At 50.8% G+C, this 18,044-nt stretch overlaps 6 protein-coding genes across 6 annotated transcripts; 1 reads left to right on the top strand and 5 right to left on the bottom strand.

Annotated features, from left to right (window-relative positions):
* Positions 1-402: 402 nt before the first annotated feature.
* J4E79_003473 (uncharacterized protein) lies at positions 403-1,552 on the bottom strand (the record flags this gene model as incomplete). The annotated part of the gene is made up of 2 exons (XM_049352367.1): positions 403-1,180; positions 1,245-1,552. The coding sequence occupies 2 exons, from the start codon at positions 1,550-1,552 to the stop codon at positions 403-405; spliced, it is 1,086 nt and encodes a 361-aa protein (XP_049212746.1).
* A 965-nt stretch (positions 1,553-2,517) lies between these two features.
* J4E79_003472 (uncharacterized protein) lies at positions 2,518-4,842 on the bottom strand (the record flags this gene model as incomplete). The annotated part of the gene is made up of 4 exons (XM_049352366.1): positions 2,518-2,560; positions 2,809-3,452; positions 3,513-4,574; positions 4,807-4,842. 4 exons carry the CDS (start codon positions 4,840-4,842, stop codon positions 2,518-2,520), a joined length of 1,785 nt encoding a protein of 594 aa, XP_049212745.1.
* Positions 4,843-9,267: 4,425 nt separating this feature from the next.
* On the bottom strand, positions 9,268-10,131 carry J4E79_003471 (uncharacterized protein; the record flags this gene model as incomplete). The annotated part of the gene is made up of 1 exon (XM_049352365.1): positions 9,268-10,131. One exon carries the CDS (start codon positions 10,129-10,131, stop codon positions 9,268-9,270), a length of 864 nt encoding a protein of 287 aa, XP_049212744.1.
* A 399-nt stretch (positions 10,132-10,530) lies between these two features.
* Positions 10,531-11,795, bottom strand: J4E79_003470 (uncharacterized protein; the record flags this gene model as incomplete). The annotated part of the gene is made up of 2 exons (XM_049352364.1): positions 10,531-11,570; positions 11,627-11,795. 2 exons carry the CDS (start codon positions 11,793-11,795, stop codon positions 10,531-10,533), a joined length of 1,209 nt encoding a protein of 402 aa, XP_049212743.1.
* Positions 11,796-12,051: 256 nt separating this feature from the next.
* On the top strand, positions 12,052-14,564 carry J4E79_003469 (uncharacterized protein; the record flags this gene model as incomplete). Its single annotated transcript, XM_049352363.1, has 2 exons — positions 12,052-13,959; positions 14,010-14,564. The coding sequence occupies 2 exons, from the start codon at positions 12,052-12,054 to the stop codon at positions 14,562-14,564; spliced, it is 2,463 nt and encodes an 820-aa protein (XP_049212742.1).
* Positions 14,565-15,787: 1,223 nt separating this feature from the next.
* J4E79_003468 (uncharacterized protein) lies at positions 15,788-17,311 on the bottom strand (the record flags this gene model as incomplete). Its single annotated transcript, XM_049352362.1, has 2 exons — positions 15,788-16,845; positions 16,894-17,311. 2 exons carry the CDS (start codon positions 17,309-17,311, stop codon positions 15,788-15,790), a joined length of 1,476 nt encoding a protein of 491 aa, XP_049212741.1.
* Between the last annotated feature and the right edge of the window lie 733 nt (positions 17,312-18,044).

The raw sequence follows: 18,044 nt of genomic DNA, 5'->3' as shown, positions 1-18,044 counted from the left end.
ACGAAGCCATTGCGAGTCGCGATCAAGGCCCCAAGGTTTCATATTTGTGACCTGGTGCAAAGGCAAATTTGCGTCCAAGCTACCTAGGTAACATGTGCTTAGCCCAAGGCCATCTTTGCCTCCAGCATCTGCAGACCCAACGCGGCCATTGAAATCTTCTACTTAACCTAATGCTGCGAGACTATGATTCCTAAATTGCGCTGCATGTTCTTCGCTCCGGGTGCGCTACCGGGAGATACTACGTTTGGGGGCGATTGCACCAGTTTTCGATATAGCCCGATCTCGCAACGATATGCTATCCTATCAAGAACCGCGCGTCTCAAGGTTTGAGTATGTTAAACTTGCTCCTCTGTCAAATATGCCATTGCTATGCCAGTTTATATCTGCCACAGTCTGAATGTCTCAGAAACTATCCAAATGCACGCCGACCCCCTTCTCCGCGGCCAACTCCATCAAAGCCTTGCCAATCGCGATATCCATGATACCCACGCCCACACTCTTGTACACAACAAACCCCTCTTCAAGCCACTTCTGCGCCCCGTTATCGCTCCTCAGCCCATCCACCTTCCCCACCTCAAGCATCTGCTCCGGTTTCAGTCCCGCTGCTACTAGCTCACCAGCCTCGTCCATGCATCCCTTGATACTATCAACAGTGATTAACCCTTGGTAAACCTGAGAGGCAAAAAGACCGGAAGGTTTGCTGATATCCTGCAGTAGGTGCGGATCAATCTCTTGCATATCCAAACGATAAGACCCGATTGCAGCGATATACCGAGACTTGGCAAGGCCAGCGTCTGACGTGAGGTACCTACCCGGGAACAAGGGGGATGTACTGGGTGTTGTGCAGAACATGACATCCGCTTCTGCGACTAAGCTCTCCAGCGCGTCTTTCTTCTCATCGAAAAGCTCCATCTTGATGTGTTCGCCAACTTTCGATTTAGCAAGCGCGTCAAGTAGTTCCTTCGCTCTTGCACTCGACCGATTGACAATAGTAATCTTCCGGATATCATCTCCTTTCAGGAGGATAGCAAGGCGGATATGCCACTCAGCCTGCTTACCAGCTCCAAACACCACTATGTTCTCAGTCTTCTTCCGGTACCGATACAGCAACATACTCCCCAGCGCTGTTCTGAACGCCGTCAACTCTGCCGCATTCAACACGCCTACTGCCTTTCCCAACCTAAAGATGAGTGTACGAAGTCAGTATTTGTCTCACATACAGTTCGTACATGGATATTACTAACTCATCGCAAATCGTAAGTACACTTCGCAGTGCAGGCTTGGACTTCTCTCCAGGTGGAGGCGCTTGAGATGGTGCGACACCGACTATCTTCACACCGATAGATGATGGTGTTGTTGCTGGCATGAAGAGGCTGACCTGACCGTTTGGTCGCGCGACGTGCGCGCGGTGCGGCTGATAGGGAACTTCATCGTTACACGAGTATTCTGTGAGGGCTTGATTGAGTGCTGATGCGAGGTTCTGAACGTCGGATGGAGAAATGTTGTGGAGGAGGGTTTGGATGTTGGCGTCGGTGAGAACGGTGAAAGTCATGGTGGTTTAAGAAAGGGCCGAATTCAGCGGGATGGTCTGGTTTGACCTGTTGAGGTCGTGCAATCGATGTAAATACTTTTAAGTCAATGGTTTCTGACTTTTTGGCTCTTCTGGTACGTCCAAACTTCTCGTTCGTCAATATTTGCTCGTCCGGTCACGGCGCCATGATGTTGTTGCTTGATTTGACATGGATGTGCGGAGATGATTGTATGCGGGCAAGCGGGCAACCAGCCACGGGTAGCCTCGGTCTTACATATATACGGGTCCCTGCCCACCATCGCCGACACCGTCTCAGCAGCATCTCAGCATCTTACGATATAAGCTATGTTACTGACAGGTAGCCAAAATTATGTATCGCATTCCGTTCTGGCTCTTATCGTGGTTGTTAGGACATGTGACAGGAAGCGAAAAGGCCTGGGATCTTTGCCATGCGCTGCATTATCATAACAGACCTGTAGACGCCTTGATTGTTGGGTTTGCCTTGGCACGCAATTTCCCAGCAGCGATAATGTTTTGGAGATTCCGTATAGAAGACTGGATAATATGCGCCATACAAAATCGCCTGAAGGTGGAAGCGAGGACTATCTAGGTATAATGCAGACGATGTGAACCCATGCCTGCGGTGATTGTGTCTTTGTAACAGGTAACAGCATACATTCATGCTATGCCATATATTCAGTATGCAGAACTCATCTTCACGACTTTACAAATGCTGTACTCAAACTGTAAGCCAGTACCCTTCATCCTCGTCCGGATCTTCCGCAACGATGTCTTCCATTCGAGAGCGAAATTCAACTGCAAGGCATCGAGCAGGATCTCGGTGTTCTAGTACAGGTCGTATAGGAGTTTCTTCGGGCTCTGCTTCCGCCGGGGTGAGGCTGATGGAGGGAATACCTGTTGCAGGTGGTACATCTGGGACGCCAATCATGTGAAAAGGTGGATCGTTGATGGGACTGGCCTTTGCATCAAGACTCGCCCCTGAAACTGTGGAGTCGGTACGAGATCGTTCTGGCTGTTCTGAAAGATACGTACTAAGCCTTCTTGGAAGCTTAACGACCAGTAGTGATGTTCTCACAAGTTCCAGAAGATTCCCTATTGCTGTACTCCCGGCCTGACATCTGGGGTCTTCTGCCAATCTATCCATCCAGAGCGTGACAACTGTATGCACATGAGCTACCTTCCTTCCGTTCTCGACGCTTATCTCATAAAAGTTTCTTTCCTCAAGGTCACGGCGAAATCGAGTAAGTCCCGCATACCCTTCCAACAGCCAGATGGTGAATTCGAGAGTGATGCATCCCATCGCCCAGACATCGTATAGTCGGGAGCGGCGTTTTGTTGACTGACCCAGGTATCTAGCTCTGACGCCCGTTTCGACCTCAGGGGCCTGATAGACACTGGTGCCATATTTTGCTGTCGTTTTACTGGGACGCAACTCCGTGACCTGTCCATGCTCTTTCGCTTCGCCCCAGTTGTCAATCTTGAGAGTGCCAATTGTGCGACCATTACTAAAACACAAAATGTTTTCCGGCTTGATGTCTCCATGCCGGTATGATGCGCCGGTCATGTCGAGGTTGTGCGCAGCCTCGAGTGCTCTGGCAAGTCCCAGTATCTGGAACATAGCATCTTTGACTAATGCTGCCGTCAATATTGGGGAATGTTCCCTCTTCCACATACTGCGGAGGTTTCCGCCATCAGCCCACTCAAATACTAGGTAGTGGTCTGGGCCGCCGTGCTCTCTATGGCGACGGAAAGCTGTAACGAAACGAACGATGTGGTCATGGTTCAACTCATTCAAGGTGCGGAGGGCTTTGACCTCTCTTTCCCAATGTTCTACAATTTCCTGCGCGTCATAGGAAGGCTGAATCTCCTTGACGGCGATTGGACTATAGTCCAAAAGAGCCTGCCATATCTCAGCGGTCGTCACGCATGAATGTTTGGTAAAACAACCCCAAATACTCACCGGGTGTAGATGTTTGTTATGTATAGTGTATCTCGAGACTACTGCGAATGATCCTCTGTCCGCATCCCATTCTTTGGAAATGAACGGTAAGATGTGTTCCTCATGGAGGTCGTGGTTATAACCAGCCGTCGAGAAGATCGGTGCGAGAAAAGTCCATTGGCTCTCCTGGAAATCTGTAAACCAAGACTGTTTCTTCCATGCTGGTTGAATTCTGAACGGTAAGTCACGATCGCCCATATCCTTCTTTCTCCACCAGTCCAGTGCGGAGCGCATGCTGTGTGGCCGGATGTAGATCAAGATTGCGAAGATTTTCTTCGCGCGAAGTTTTATGTAATCCAATAGTTTGTCCTCGTCTGGAGAAGGAACTTGGATCAAAAGGCGCTCTTCTGTAACGATATCGTCGATGACACCTTCGGGCAGAAAGCGATGGGGCGTTTTCTCGAATCCACTCAAGATCAAATTGTCTACAATGAGCATCCTTAGACCGCTTGATATTTCTTCCACGTCGCTGCCCTTGTTTTCGTGTCTTTCTACAAAACCTTTCAATTTCGGGTCTGATGATAGGCTGTAGTCCATTGGTGTGCTTTGTGTACGGATATGATCACATACACGACTCCAGTCAGAAATCGTGGGAGAAGGTACCTCGATCTCATTGGAGTGTACCATGTCTTCAGAGAGCTCTATGTTGTTAGAGTCTTGTGAGTCCTGCGTATTGTCCTCTTCTTCAGTGAACTCAATACGATCGTTGAGTGAATCTTTGATCTGGGCACTGTCAGATCCGAATCTGCTTGAAACACCAGCGGCTGATCCATAATCCAGTGGTCCGATAGGGTCGTAGTCCATGAGCGACTTCTGGGCGAGTGATATCAGATGCTTTGCGATGTGTTCTTCGCGTTCCCTATTTACCATGTTGTCAAGATCGACAGCGCAAGGGAATGGACAAGGACCAGCTAAGGTATCTTCGTGTAGCACTTCGAAGCACTCTTCCGCGATCAGATCGAGTTCGCGCTCACCAATACCAGCTTCATGCTCGGAACCGATATGAACCTTGAAGTCCTCCAGCTGCAGAAAATGAAGAGGAGATTCATGATCCGGATCCATGCAAATCCATCCTTTACGCGCATGTGCGTTTCTCATGTGAGATGACCACGCATTCATAGAGGTATACAAAAAGCTTGGTGAGTCGCAGTTCTCTAGTGTACATACGAAGGGCATTAGGTCACGCACTATGTGTAGTCTGAATGAGAGTTAGCGAAGAGCCGCAGCGGTAGATACTTCTGCGAACTCAACTTACGGCCACCCAGATTCCGTAAAATCGGTTGCAGGGCATATTGTGAAGCAATATGGACATTCATGTTCCTTCTCGCCGGGCAATATCTTCGGACGGACGGGAAGCTCTTCTAGTTCGAATGTTATGCTCGGCAGCCCAGACTCTGGCTCACGATTGGGCACCTGAGACGCGTTCGAAACAAAAGTGGTCGCTTCACTTGCGGGGGCTCCGGTTCTTTTTCTTGGCAACAAAGGCCTCGATGTTTTCGACACTGATCTCGTCGTTCCAGCCACTGCACTTCTAACACCGAAACCTGATCCAGCCCTGGAGCTTGCTCGAGGTGTCTGTGCCAAGGTATCTGTTTCCGGTCCCACGCTAGCCTGTCTATTCTCCCGACGTGATCTTTGGAAGGCAAAGCTCTGCTGTCTTATACAAATTGTATCCAATAGTCGACCATGAAGATTGTTATCCATTTGGCCTAGAGCAACCCGTAGGTATTGATCGGCGGCTTCACGAAACTTCTCAGTAAGATTGATACCAGTTTCCTCGTCGTACTCAGCATATTCGGTAGCTTTAGCCAGCCGCCTTAGAGCGCCCGAGCGTCTTATAGCCTTGGAATACCGAAATAGTTGATCCAGCACGAGATCAGGATCGTTGTTGGCGTCGCCTTCGGAAGCCGCTTGGAGGCCCATCTTCACTTGGGCCTGGTCAGCCTCAGCTCAATAGTAACGAATACAGCTCTGACACACCTGATATTGCATGCGCCAAATCTTCCATCAAGTCGAGCACAACAGAATGAGTTACTTCTGATTTGCGTAGCCGCCAATCAAGTGAGTCGCGCCCGCGGGACATCACTGAATAATGGTCCGCCCATAGTGTGAATCGGAATAGACTGTTTTCCAGATCAGCTAGTTCCTGGCCCTCCGTTATCTTTGCAGAGTCATTTTCAGCAGAGGCTGTTGACTGCCATCCTTCGAAGAGGTGAGAGCACTGGAGGGCACTTTGGTATATTGTATTCATTGTGCGGCGTGCACTTCGTTCTGGTCACGGCAATAATCTACCATCGAGATGGTCATACCATCGATGTGATCAAGGTTTTCTGAAAGTGTCGTCTCAAGTGGCAAGCATTACAGGTATAGATCAGCTGCGGGGTAGTAGTGGGGGCGGGCGCTTACAGGCCAAGGAAGTTGGAACGCAGATGACGGCACGTGTACGGCTGACTTATTTATGGAAGCACGCATCCAGAGGAACCATTCTTTGTACGCAATTATACGGCTCGACTACAATCGGAGAACATGGCTGCCATAGCGTGTGGCAGCGAAAGCCAATACCCGGTTCCTCACATCATCGTTGCTAACGTGGCTCATTTCATCGCTAGAGCCTTTAAGAAGAAGCGTGAGACGCTCGAGATTTCTCATCAGCCCGTCACAGAGGACAGCTCGGATTTCAACATTGAGTCGCAACGGAAATGTATGCGAGATCTCAAGCATCAATTCAGCCACCTGTTTTTGTGTCGCGATCGGATTGCAATGTGCTTATCTGGCGCTACGAACGCGGATCTCCTCACCCAACTAAACGACGTAGCTTCCAAGGTCGAGAACGTCATCGCAGAAGACTATGTGCGCATCTTCGCTACATCTCAGGACGCCATCCCAGCATCACATCCGAATTTACACATGCTTTCTCTCATCACACAAAGACCAACATCTGGCTTCGAAATCGATCGCTTCATTCGCAGCGATATTGCAGATTGTCTCAAACAGCTACTCTATGCGATGCAAGAATTGTCAGACTTGATCGAAGACGCCATTCCATTGATATCGCACATGGAACACGATCAACCTAATTTCGCAAAATCTCACCAATGGACGCCTTTCGACAACCGAAGAGCTTCTCCGTGTGTTCAGCCTTTAGCCGAGCGCTTGCACAGGTCCCTACATCACGATTGGCCATGTCATAGAGAAGAACACAAAGAAGGACATAATGGCACACTTGGGGAATGCACACATGCGTACATGCGATTAGATCCACAATGGATCATGAAGGGTGTTGAAGGGCATGCATTCTCAATTGTGCTGTCTATCGACGGCCAATACCAAGAATGCAACGTACACTTAGGTACCTCGAGGTTAGTAAACGAAAGTATACAACACCCAAAGACTTTTAACTAAGTGGAATACAGTGGAGATGTCAGCTCTGAAATGCTATGTCTTCTGCCTTACGACGAGGTCAGGCACTTCTGCCTTTGTCTCGAGATAGATGCTGCCGACCGTCTTCTTTGGGATGACAACACTGATCCTATGGACTTGCAAATGTTGGAAGCCATTGACTCTCATTCCGTACCCTACAGGCTCTTCTCCATTCGCGAATTACTTGACTGTGTAAAGTTGTCGCCATGGGCAAAGAGATACATCCAGATTATCTTAGCAAGGTCGATTTTGCCCCTACTTCAAGGTCGGTGGGTAGAAAGGTCACTGACCACTAACGACGTCTCTATCCTTTGTGCAATGAATGCTGACGTTCCCTACCCACGATTCGACAATCTGTTTATTTCCACCTCGTTTGGTGATCTGTCAGACACCCCGAAGCGGCGACCCTATCATCACCCAGTACCCGTTGTCCAGGCTCTCGGTATCTTGATCGCGGCAATAGAATTGGGAGAGGAGCTCGAAGTCATATGTAGAGAGCAAAAGCTAGATGGCAAGGTGCCGAAGCGCGATGGTGAAGTGCTTTTCAACGAATGCAGCAAGCGATCGCTTGACACGACCGGGGTTCTCCACTCCATTCGTTTCTGTAACGACTTCCGGTCGTTCTCAGATTATCGTGAGTTGCTTAAAGTGGGTATCCCCCAGCACGACCCCGAATTTGCGAAGCACTACTACACCAATATCATCCGGCCCCTCGAAAAAGACCTGGTCGACGGTTGCAGATGGTCATGGGAAGAAGCAACTTGGAGGACGCCACGGCAACTAGAGAAGGCAATAGTGAAAGTGATTGGCAAATATATCCATGAGAAGCAGCGAACGCGTCATGACGAAGCCGTCTTTGTTGGAAGGAAGTTTAATCTAGACTCAATCGCCGAAGAGCTCTCACACATGGATATACCAGCTACATATCAACCATCTGTCTCATGTGGGACTCCCATACTCAGTTCTGACGCTCGAACAGGGGTCGTTTCCGCAGCCGAGTAAGTGCTATTTCTCGGCTGTTAACCAAATAAGACTGACTATGATCTACTAGAGTAACCCGGACCGACGCGTGGTTCAAGAAGATATCTGATTGCCATACGATGTTACACCGAGATCTCAAATGGCCTCTCAAGTTGAAAAGACTTGTTAAAGTAGCAATACTCGACACTGGAGTTAACCTGGATCATCATGTATTCAGTGAGCATCTGGAAAGTGGCCAGATGCATGCAGGGCTCGATCTGATAGATCGTGGCCAGCGAGTCACCGACACAGATGGTCATGGTACCCATGTGTGTCACACGTTGCTAATGACGGCACCACATGCGAGGGTCTTTCCGATCCGTGTCTTCAAAGGAAGAGAGGCGGATGAATCGTCGCATTTACGCGTTGCTGAGGTATTTTCTCACTGTTCAAGAAATCAAAGTACGATGCTCACTTACTCTTAGGCTATCAAGCATGCGATCTGCGAATGGGATGTTGACATCATCTCCATGTCTCTTGGGTTTGATCGAGAGCATCAAGCCATCAAAACGGCCATGGAATTACAATATACGATCAGAAATGGGTGCCGTAAGCGGGTACTCATGTTCGCTGCCGCATGTAACAACAGAGCACTCGAGGACCAGCCCATTGGCTATCCAGCTCGGGAGAGTAGCCAAGTCATTTGTGTTTTCTCATCCCGGAATGATGGCCGTCGCTCCAACTTTAGTCCCAAAGGCCGCAGATACCAGCCGAACATCAGCGTGATCGGCGAAGACGTGTCAGCAGCCTGGCCGCCTGCTCACTTCCAAACCATGAGCGGTACATCATGCGCAACGCCAATTGTAGCGGGTATCGCAGCGTTACTGTTGGAACTTTCTTTGAAGGAACTTGACATTACAGCAGATGTACTTGTCGATTGGAAAAGAGAGAAAGATAAGCTGAGGGAGAGCTCACATATGCAAATCGTTCTTAGGGAATGCATGAGTGATGAGAAAAGAATGGATGGGGTATACAACTTCTTGAAGCCATGGAAGCTATTCAAACAGCAGGACGTCTTTATAGTCTCGGATGTCATTCGCGCATTAAAGCTAGATGTTTGACAATGCAATTGATCACTGAGCACAGACAGGAGCAGCTCTGAGGCAAGGGGTGATTATAAGGTCATACTTTGATGATGACCACGGCCCACACCGAAAGTCCACGGATGCTATCGTTAAACTAGTCACCTGAGAACACTGACTTCTCCTAAAGCCTAAGAACCGAAATATAAACGAGGAGCAAAGGTAAGTCCATCGCCCGTCTGTATTCAACAAAATCAGTCCTCCTCGTCATCGCCTTTGCATACATAAGTTTCCAACCCATCCCGGCCTGTCACCTCGATTGGCTCGAAGTCGTCTTCCTCGTCGGAAAAGTCAATTTCTCCAATTCCGGTCCCAAAGACCTCAAAGTCGTTGATCTCAACCTCAGGTGCGCGAGCTACTGCCGATTTCTCCGCTGATGCTACCTCGCCCTCGGCATAGGGCTTGTGTGTCACTACGCCTCGATATCGAACTTCGTTGAGGCGATACGCAAAGACAAAGTCCGTCGCTCTTTCGAACCCTTCTGACTCCGAGGAATGCGTTGCGATGCCCGCGCGGGTCCCAGCGGAGGCCAACTGATCTGGTGCAGCGCCCTCGGCTACTACCTTGTTGTTCGTCGATGAAATGTCTGTTTTCACCATGCGCGCACCGTTCACGATTCGTACGCCTGTCACCATGTAGACACGACGTTTGAAAGGGTGCTTCCAGTTCTTCAGGCCTAACTCCACATCCCCATGACGCATAGCGTCCTGAACGTATGCTAGCGAAGGAGACATAATCTGACTCTCGAGCTTGTCGAAGTGCCATTGTAGATCGTGCGAGTGCGTCGTGGCAGAGGCTGCTTTAAACTGCATCGGTACGTAGCCTAGATTTGCCCAAGCACTGAACTGAGCCGATAGCTCGTTTGTGTCGTGCATGCTCACATTGGTGCGGCTAGTGATCTCAGGCTCGATACCTTCGTGCAAGGGAAGCGGGCCGAGGGGCTGGAGGACGTAGGCGGGGTCTTTTGGCTTAGCGAGGATTTGGCCTAGTCGAAGGTTGCCGTTCGGAGAGAACTCGCAGGATTTTGTCAAAATCCATCGATTGTACGTGCGCGTCATAGTAGGATGATGAGGAGTCGATGAGATGTGATGGTCTATCGGAGAACCGTCGTTGGGCGGAGGGTTATTTATGAGGGGTATGACTGTCTGATGGAGGGCGCAGCTGAACAGTTGCATGCAGCAGTGCGGCTGAGCCATTGCCGGTCAGTCTAGATCCGAATTGAACAAGTGGATGGTAGCTTCCTTAAATATCGTTGCGTCTATTGGTATATTTACTATTTCTTCACGTAAATGCGTCATGCCGAAATGGAAAGCGTACATACTCAGGCGCCAAATAACTCCACGACCGCTAAGAGCCCTCATAAGGTGAGCAAGTACAATCATATCACTCACTTCCAAGACTACTGTACGCTGCACATAGCTGTAGGCAATACGCAGCAGCGTTACCCAGACTAGAGCTCAGTCCATGCCAACGTATTTGAACCATAACGGCCGACAATCCTCCCGGTTCAGCCACTTCTCGCCGTCTGTGAACTGACCAGTGACGCAACCCGAACACTTTGGACTGTTCGGGCAGTTGAAAAAGGGTATGTGTTGGTATCCGATGTCTCGGAACCAGTGTATCTTGCTCTTGTCCTCGAAGAGTCCCAGTGCGACGCTGTGTACTGGAGCGTCGCCCCAACGTTCGTAGAAGAAGCCTCCAGCGCGATCGAGATGGTCGAAATAGTCACGGTACTTTTTGCTCCTCCAAAAGCTCAGGTCGCCGATCTCGAAATTAGACCAGAAGTGGCATGTTGAGTAGCCATGGGCTTTCTTGTTGTTTTCAGGCCGGCGCTGGTCGTCTTCAAGCCACTCTCGCGCATTGTTTGGATGTACGTATCCCGGATTGTCTTGGATGAACTTCTTCGTTTCTGGCCACAACGTCGCAACGCTGTCGGCGTTATCGTAGATGTTGACGTTGAAGCCGTACGTCTTGTTGTGGTCTTGCATCCAAGCAAAGACATCGTAATCGACATCGCAGAAGAAGTGGACGTTTGGTTCCACCCGCCAGTAGTATTGGATGTCCTTGAGCGCAGGGTGCTCGCTGAACATGCCGCTGTTCCACCGACACATCTGGTGATAAGACTTCTTGCCCATGTACTGTACATCCAGCGACGTGAGTAGCGACACAGACTCCTCGTACAGGTCCATGTTTATCCACGACGGGATGTCCCAGTGTTCTGCAGGGACCAGTTCGTATCGTACTTCGGCGTTGGTAGCTGCTCGCGTGGCCTTTTTGAACTCTTCGGTAAAGGGCTTATCGTTGAAGAAGGTCCAGGGATAGTTGAACTTGTGGTTCCACGTACGCTCAAGGTCGCGCATGCTTTGCAGCATGTCGTGGAGTTCCTCATTGCGGACTAGACTGAGGATCGTGGCGTTGATGCGCGCGCTCGCGGGATTGTTCGGGGCGTAGTTGTCACCGTCGACACGTCGCAGCGGCTCGGGAGGTTCGCCGGAGGCTGATCACATGATTAGCATCTATAATGAGTTCATAGCATATCCCAGGCTGCCTTACGATCCAATTGGGGGTCGTGGTCCCAGTCGCCGAATTTGTTGGTCGGAACTTTGCTCGGAATCTCGACGGGTTTCTCGGAACCAGGGGCCTTGAGGATTTGCACAAACAGATAGACGAAGATGCAGAAAGTGGCGCCAGCCAAGTAGCGCATGCCCTTGGGAAGCGCCATGATAAAGAGCAGTTGCAGTTGCGGTGGCCGAGGGTTGGGACACAGTCCCGCCTCAGAAAAGTCGCAGGAGCGCTCAACCTCGAGTTTCACAGCCGGCGGTGACGCGGTGCGTGATCACGCTAGCCTGCATCGGGCATGATGTCTCTGTCAAGTGGAGCCGAATCAACCGCCGCAAGTCACCACAACGATATCACTACTACCGGGATCTTATTTCCGCTGGCGTCATCTCGCGACGGCAGGTGGAGGACGCGTTACTATGGCCCAAAACGCGAAAATCTCCGGACTTACGGACGAGCTGATACAGTCCATACTGAGACACGATCCCGCAGCAAACAAACAGGCCTACAGGCACGCCAGGGAGATTGCATCGCGCAACCTTCGAGGGCACCAGTATGCAAGAACGAATCAATTCGACGTTACGGCGAGCTTTGCCGGACTGGATGAGAAGTTTCGCATCAAGAACCGCGATGACCTTGCTGATGCGCTCCAAACACGGCTTCAAAAGTTGGAGGCCTACACGAACAAATTTAAGCCAGAGTTCCTATCTCTTTTACTCCAACTAGCCGATCGGCCTCTTGAGAACACCCAGGTCGAAGCCTTAGAGCTGCTTAGACCCCCTAGCCCTCCGCCGCCACTCACTTGGGCGGAGATCCTTGAAGACGACCCCTACAGCGATGAGGATATCTGGAAGGACATCGACTATGCCGTGGACTCTTCGGGCGACGAGAAAACGCCCAAAAAGCGCAGGAAGGCTCCAAGCACACCACCGACCAATTTCGACGCAGATGATACTTTCGATCCCGAAGCCTGTATCTCATCTACAGAGGAGAATCTTGTTACCAAGCTGGAAGACGCGCAATTTTGGACCTCGCGCGCGGATCGCAGTAGCACTGGCGTGAACATAACAGAGCTGCAGGCTGTGCGAGAAACGCTATTCATGCTTGGTGGGCTGAAGACGAGCTTGTACCGGATCGAAAAGGACAGCATTATCCCCAATGAGACATATACTGTTGACAACAATCAATCAACCGCTATCACACATCTCCTTTCTCAATTCGCCGACACTGGAACACGTATAGAGGCGATAAGACGCTGGACGCTGCAACAACGAGCCAAGAAGCCACCGTCATCACCTCTTGTCCAGACCTTCGAGGCCGTTGTACGGAAGCGACTACTTGACTTCGACCACTCCTTATCCGCGATGCAGCAGAGATATCTCATTCCTGATACGCCACTTCCCGTCAGTTTGTTGCCATTGCACGGCGATGTGCGGGCACTATGTCACCCTATCTTACGTCTGGCGCCGATTGTTGATGATCTGAGTCGATCAACGGCAACTCAAGATCCGTCGATACCTGCAAATCCCTTTTACCCCCTGGAAGCATTGTACGAGCAGACCACGCTAGCGCAGATGACACTGGAAGACGAAATCTTTACATACACGTCGAAGATGTTCTTTGAGTGCTTACAGACATATTTAAAGCCAATACGACGATGGATGGAAACCGGCGAGCTTGGTCCCGACGAGGAGAACTTCTTTGTCATCTCGAGCGATGCACTGAGTGAAGCCGCTTCCCTTTGGCATGACCGCTTCATGCTCCGCCGTAATTCTGAGGAACACATGCAGCTACCTGCGTTTCTACAGCCAGCGGTCAAGAAGATATTCAATACAGGCAAAAGCATTATTTTCTTGAAAGAACTGGGCATTTACGATACAGGTTTACATTCCTCACTGGCAGAGCCGCGCCTCGACCATGAAACAGTATGCGATACGTCATCCGACGTACCCCTCTCGCCTTTCCCAGAACTGTTCCAGACAGCCTTCGAGACATGGATACGTAGCAAGTACTCAGTCGCCTCAAATGTTCTTCGTCAACACATATTCGAGACTGATGGCTTGATGCGTGTGCTACATACATTCGAAACCCTTTACTTAGGCAAGAACGGCGCCGTGTTCGAGGACTTTTCCACTGCAATTTTTGAGCGCATGGATGCCGGCAGACGTGGTTGGAACGATCGATACGTCCTCACAGAGCTTGCACGGGGCGTTTTCGGTACGATCCTCTCTGGCCCCGACACGGAGAAACTTGTCGTTCGTTCTATGAAAACGAAGGCGCAAGGAAGCTCGGTCAAGGGTCTAGCCGCCGTTTCCGTGGATTATGCGGTATGTATCGGAAGAATGCTCTCATGTGCCCCAGCTAAAGATCTTTTGAGGTACCTTGGTCGATTCAAAACATTATCCAACGCTCGTCCATACCCATCTACCAGGAGATCTGTACATTCCTGATGCAGATATACCGAGTCAAATACCAACTGCAACGCGCGCGCATCCGCGCATCCAGAAAGAATCGTCAACCGATGTTCTACAGACTTCTGCAACGCTTGAACTGGTTCGCCGATGTCCTCCGTTCTTATGTCACCGAGACTGCCGTCTTCCTGACCATACGAGACATGAATTCGGCAATGGAAAAAGCCGATGATATCGACGAGATGTCCCAGATTCACATCAAGTGTATGGAAAGATTGTACCAGCGAGCGCTCTTGTCGAAGGAAGTGAAGCCAATCCATAAAGCGATCATCGAACTACTGGATCTTGGTGTGTTACTTTCGCAGGCCGAGGGTAAGAGCCATGAGCATGTAGATCAGGAGTTCGAAAGACTTCTCCCTTTCGTGGCAGCGGGTCTGCGAAGCACGGCGAGGGTTGGGGAACCCATGTGGGAGCAACTAGCAGATCGACTGGAGGTATTCTCAAATGTCTCCAAGCCCTAGTTCCAGTCTGCTTTATTGTAGCCCTGAAGATAGTTCAGAAACTGCAGCGCTGCATCTTCTCCCAAGCACCCATATGGAAATGTGCATGTGCACTATCTGTACTTCTCATACACAATCTGTTGACGTCGTCCATGGGCGCTCTTCTTTCTCTCCTCCGCTCAATGCTCTCGTTGGTGGTCATCGACTGCGCGCAGCGGAAACCCAACAAGCCAGAAATACCACCTGCTTTCGGAGAGGAGAGTGATTGGATGGATTCAGTGATCGTTTTGAGCTTCGGATGTTTCGATCTCGTCACTACTCGACGAAGGCTCTCTCTGCTTTTCCCTTTTTCGCGGTATATCGTCCGGATGGGGATTACCCTCGTGGTGCCCGTCGCCTCGTGCTCGGCTCCACAATATCATGAAGAAGAGAAAACCGAGAAGCACAGCGATGATCGTAGGTGCTGCGGGATGGCGCATTATTGTGATAGGTATCGCCTTTGCTTGTTCGCGGATGCCGTGGTAAAATGCTAGACGGTCTATCGTTTCAATCACCTTTCGCGACTCTGGGTCTTCCAGTTGTGCCGTCCGAATCTTGAACTTGGTTTCCACGCTCTTGTTGGGTAGCTCGGAAGTAAACTCGTCTCACAGTCTCTATCCCGGAAAGACCCCCAACAACCGCCTCATGCGCATGCACGCCCGATGACGGTCTGACTGATCGAATTTCGTGTATATCTTCGCACAGGCATCCAATCCCTTCGTGTCGATGGGAAATCGCAGCCACCCTGGATTCCAAATGTTGAGATTGCGTGGTGCACTTGACATGCTCGCATCACGGGCATCTGCGCGCCGCGCTTACATAATACCGCCGCCCTGTCTTCATGAGCTTAAGCGAAAGGGTCAATGCTTAAGGGGTAACGGCTGATCGGGGTGGCTGGGATTCGAGGACAGCTGAGCTGCACCATTTCTTGCCGCAATCGACGCCTGCAGCAAAGCTGCCCGATCAGGAAGTTACTACGCGTAAAACCACACGGTTCCCGGGATGTTGCCCTGTCCTCGCTTCAGTCCAAGGACAGCCGACCTATGCCCGAGGACAGCCGAGCTGCTCTCTGGCTACTAGCGGGGGTCAGCTCAACTTTACCATCGGTGGTTTCTATTATTGGAGAACATCACAGGCATCTGCAAAGCATCTTTGTGAACTCAACAAAGTTTGAGTTCGATCGCGCTATCTGTCGGAAGCTTTCTTCAGCGCTTACGCTCCGGCTCTTCATCATCCCTAGGTACCCATTCCGTTCCATTAGCACTTAACAGCTCCGTGACCTTGTCCATGTCTACACCCAACGCGGCAGCCACGTATTTGGGCAAGTCAGTGTTATCCCAACCACCCGCCATATCCAGAACAAGCCTGTCCCCCATTTCACCAGCAGCATAGCCGTACAGGGTGGTGTCGACACCAGTGTGACCGCCAGTCGACCATTCGAGTCCAGCACGAGCATTCAGAAGGTCGGCTAGCTCCTGTCCAAATTCATCGCCAGCGGAGAGAAGCGTCTCAACCTCGGCATCGGAGACGTCCATCAGACCATAGGCAGGAATGATCTCGCTTGACAGATATGCGGCGCGGTCGGTACCGTTGTAGTCGCTCCAGAGCTCACTCAAGTATTCGACGGAATGCGTACTGGGTTGGAGTAGCGATGGGTCGTATTGAGAAGGTATGGTTATACCACCGGTTTCATGGTCTGCCACAGCGAGGAAGGCGGTGTCAGGATGCGAATCGATCCACTTCATGACCATTTTTACGACATTGTTGAATTCGAAGACTTCGTGAAGATGGGCGACTGAGTCGTGAGCGTGCGACGAGTGATCAATCCGCGAAGCTTCAATCATCATGATGTAGCCCTTCTCGTTGGATGCACTGGCCCGCGAAAGCGAGTTGAGAGCAGCTTGAGTCATCTCAGACAGCGATGGCTCGCGGACTTCCGCGGCTTGTTGCTGGCGATCGACCTCATAGCTGAGATCTCCATCCTTGAACAGGCCAACGTAAGGAAGTTTGATGTCACCTAGGCCAAGCTGAAGAGCGTCAAAACTCGCACGATCACGGGCGGTGTAGTAGCCTTTTGACTCGGCATATGCGAATAGATCAATGTCATCAGTGCGGCATGAGTCAGACTCATTCTGAGGCTGGAAGTAGCAGCGACCGCCACCAAGCATCAGGTCAACACTGATACCCAGCGGATGGCTGTAGCCAATCTGCTGCTCTGCGAGCTTATCGAGAGCGTTCCGGCTCACAGCATGGGAGAAGTAAGCTAGGTATCGTCAGCGAAGACTTGAGACACCAAGGAAGCATTCCATACCTGCGGGAGTTGCGTGACTGATGGGTGAAGTCACTACGAGGCCAGTGAGATAGCCTGCTAGCTTCGCAGCTTCCATCACTGATCCAACCGGGGTGCCATCGGGCATTACACCGATAGCCCCATTATCGGTCTTGTGCCCCGTAGCAAGAGCAGTACCAGCGGCGCCAGAATCTGTCACGAGATTGTTGGCAGAGTGGGTTCGGGTGTTGCCGATGACAGTAACATCGATAGGCAGAGCATTGATTCGGGGCGCACGAGTGGTCGAGTTTCCATTGACCATGGACAGGTATGTGCGAAGCAGTGTCTGGGAGACAGGACCCATGCCATCGGGAACGATGAATATGAAGTTCTTCGGTTCGATTGCTGCGAGTGTGGCTTGTCCCAGAGAAAGGGCAGTCAAGATTGTGGAGGTACGCATGGTGGGCAACAGGCAGATGATGGCACTGCAACAGGGCGATGGAAAAATATGGTGAGGATGAGTTCAAAACTTGGCCTACAGTACAGCAGTCGAAGCTGATGCAGTTTATATACTACCAGCTTAACGGATCATACGTCCCACGCCCCTGTGGGTACTCACGTTGGGCCCTGAGTGTCTGCATATGCCTGTTCGCCAAATCTTGGACTCCGATGACTTGGGCCCGAACAGATCCCGACTGAACGATATCTAAAGATTGACCAAGTTCTGCTACATCTAGCAGAGTGTCCAGGTGTTTTCGACTGCTCTTCGCTGAGTTTCTGTCAAGTCTCAACCCATTTTACAACATTGCGATACCTTCAACATACACATTGCAAATGTTGTGAAATACTACCGCTCATGTTCTGAGATTTGATGTCAAGAAGGCCGTTCTGAATCTCAACCACTTACATCAATTGCCGCAATCACGTTCTGCACCTCCATGTACTATCCTGGGCAGGCCCAGCCTTGGTATGTCTCTTCGAATGTGCGACGCTCTTTTGCCAAGGTTCTTGGGGACTTGGTGGGCGGCATGGCGGTCGGCGAACACCACAAGCGTGCCTCCTTCCGTATCCCACGTGTTGATGTTAAGGGCGACGAACATCGCACTCCGGGACTGACGGATGGCTCATTTCCTGCCAAAAAAATTGCCTTCGTACAATATCTTCCTGCTGTGTCGACAGCGCGTCTTGCACTC

The sequence above is a fragment of the Alternaria viburni genome (assembly GCF_023758015.1).
Source record: "Alternaria viburni strain BMP 2772 chromosome Unknown scaffold_6, whole genome shotgun sequence".
Taxonomy (NCBI): domain Eukaryota; kingdom Fungi; phylum Ascomycota; class Dothideomycetes; order Pleosporales; family Pleosporaceae; genus Alternaria; species Alternaria viburni.
The sequence above is the reverse complement of the archived record's forward strand: the minus strand, read 5'-3'. Positions and strand labels throughout refer to the sequence as shown.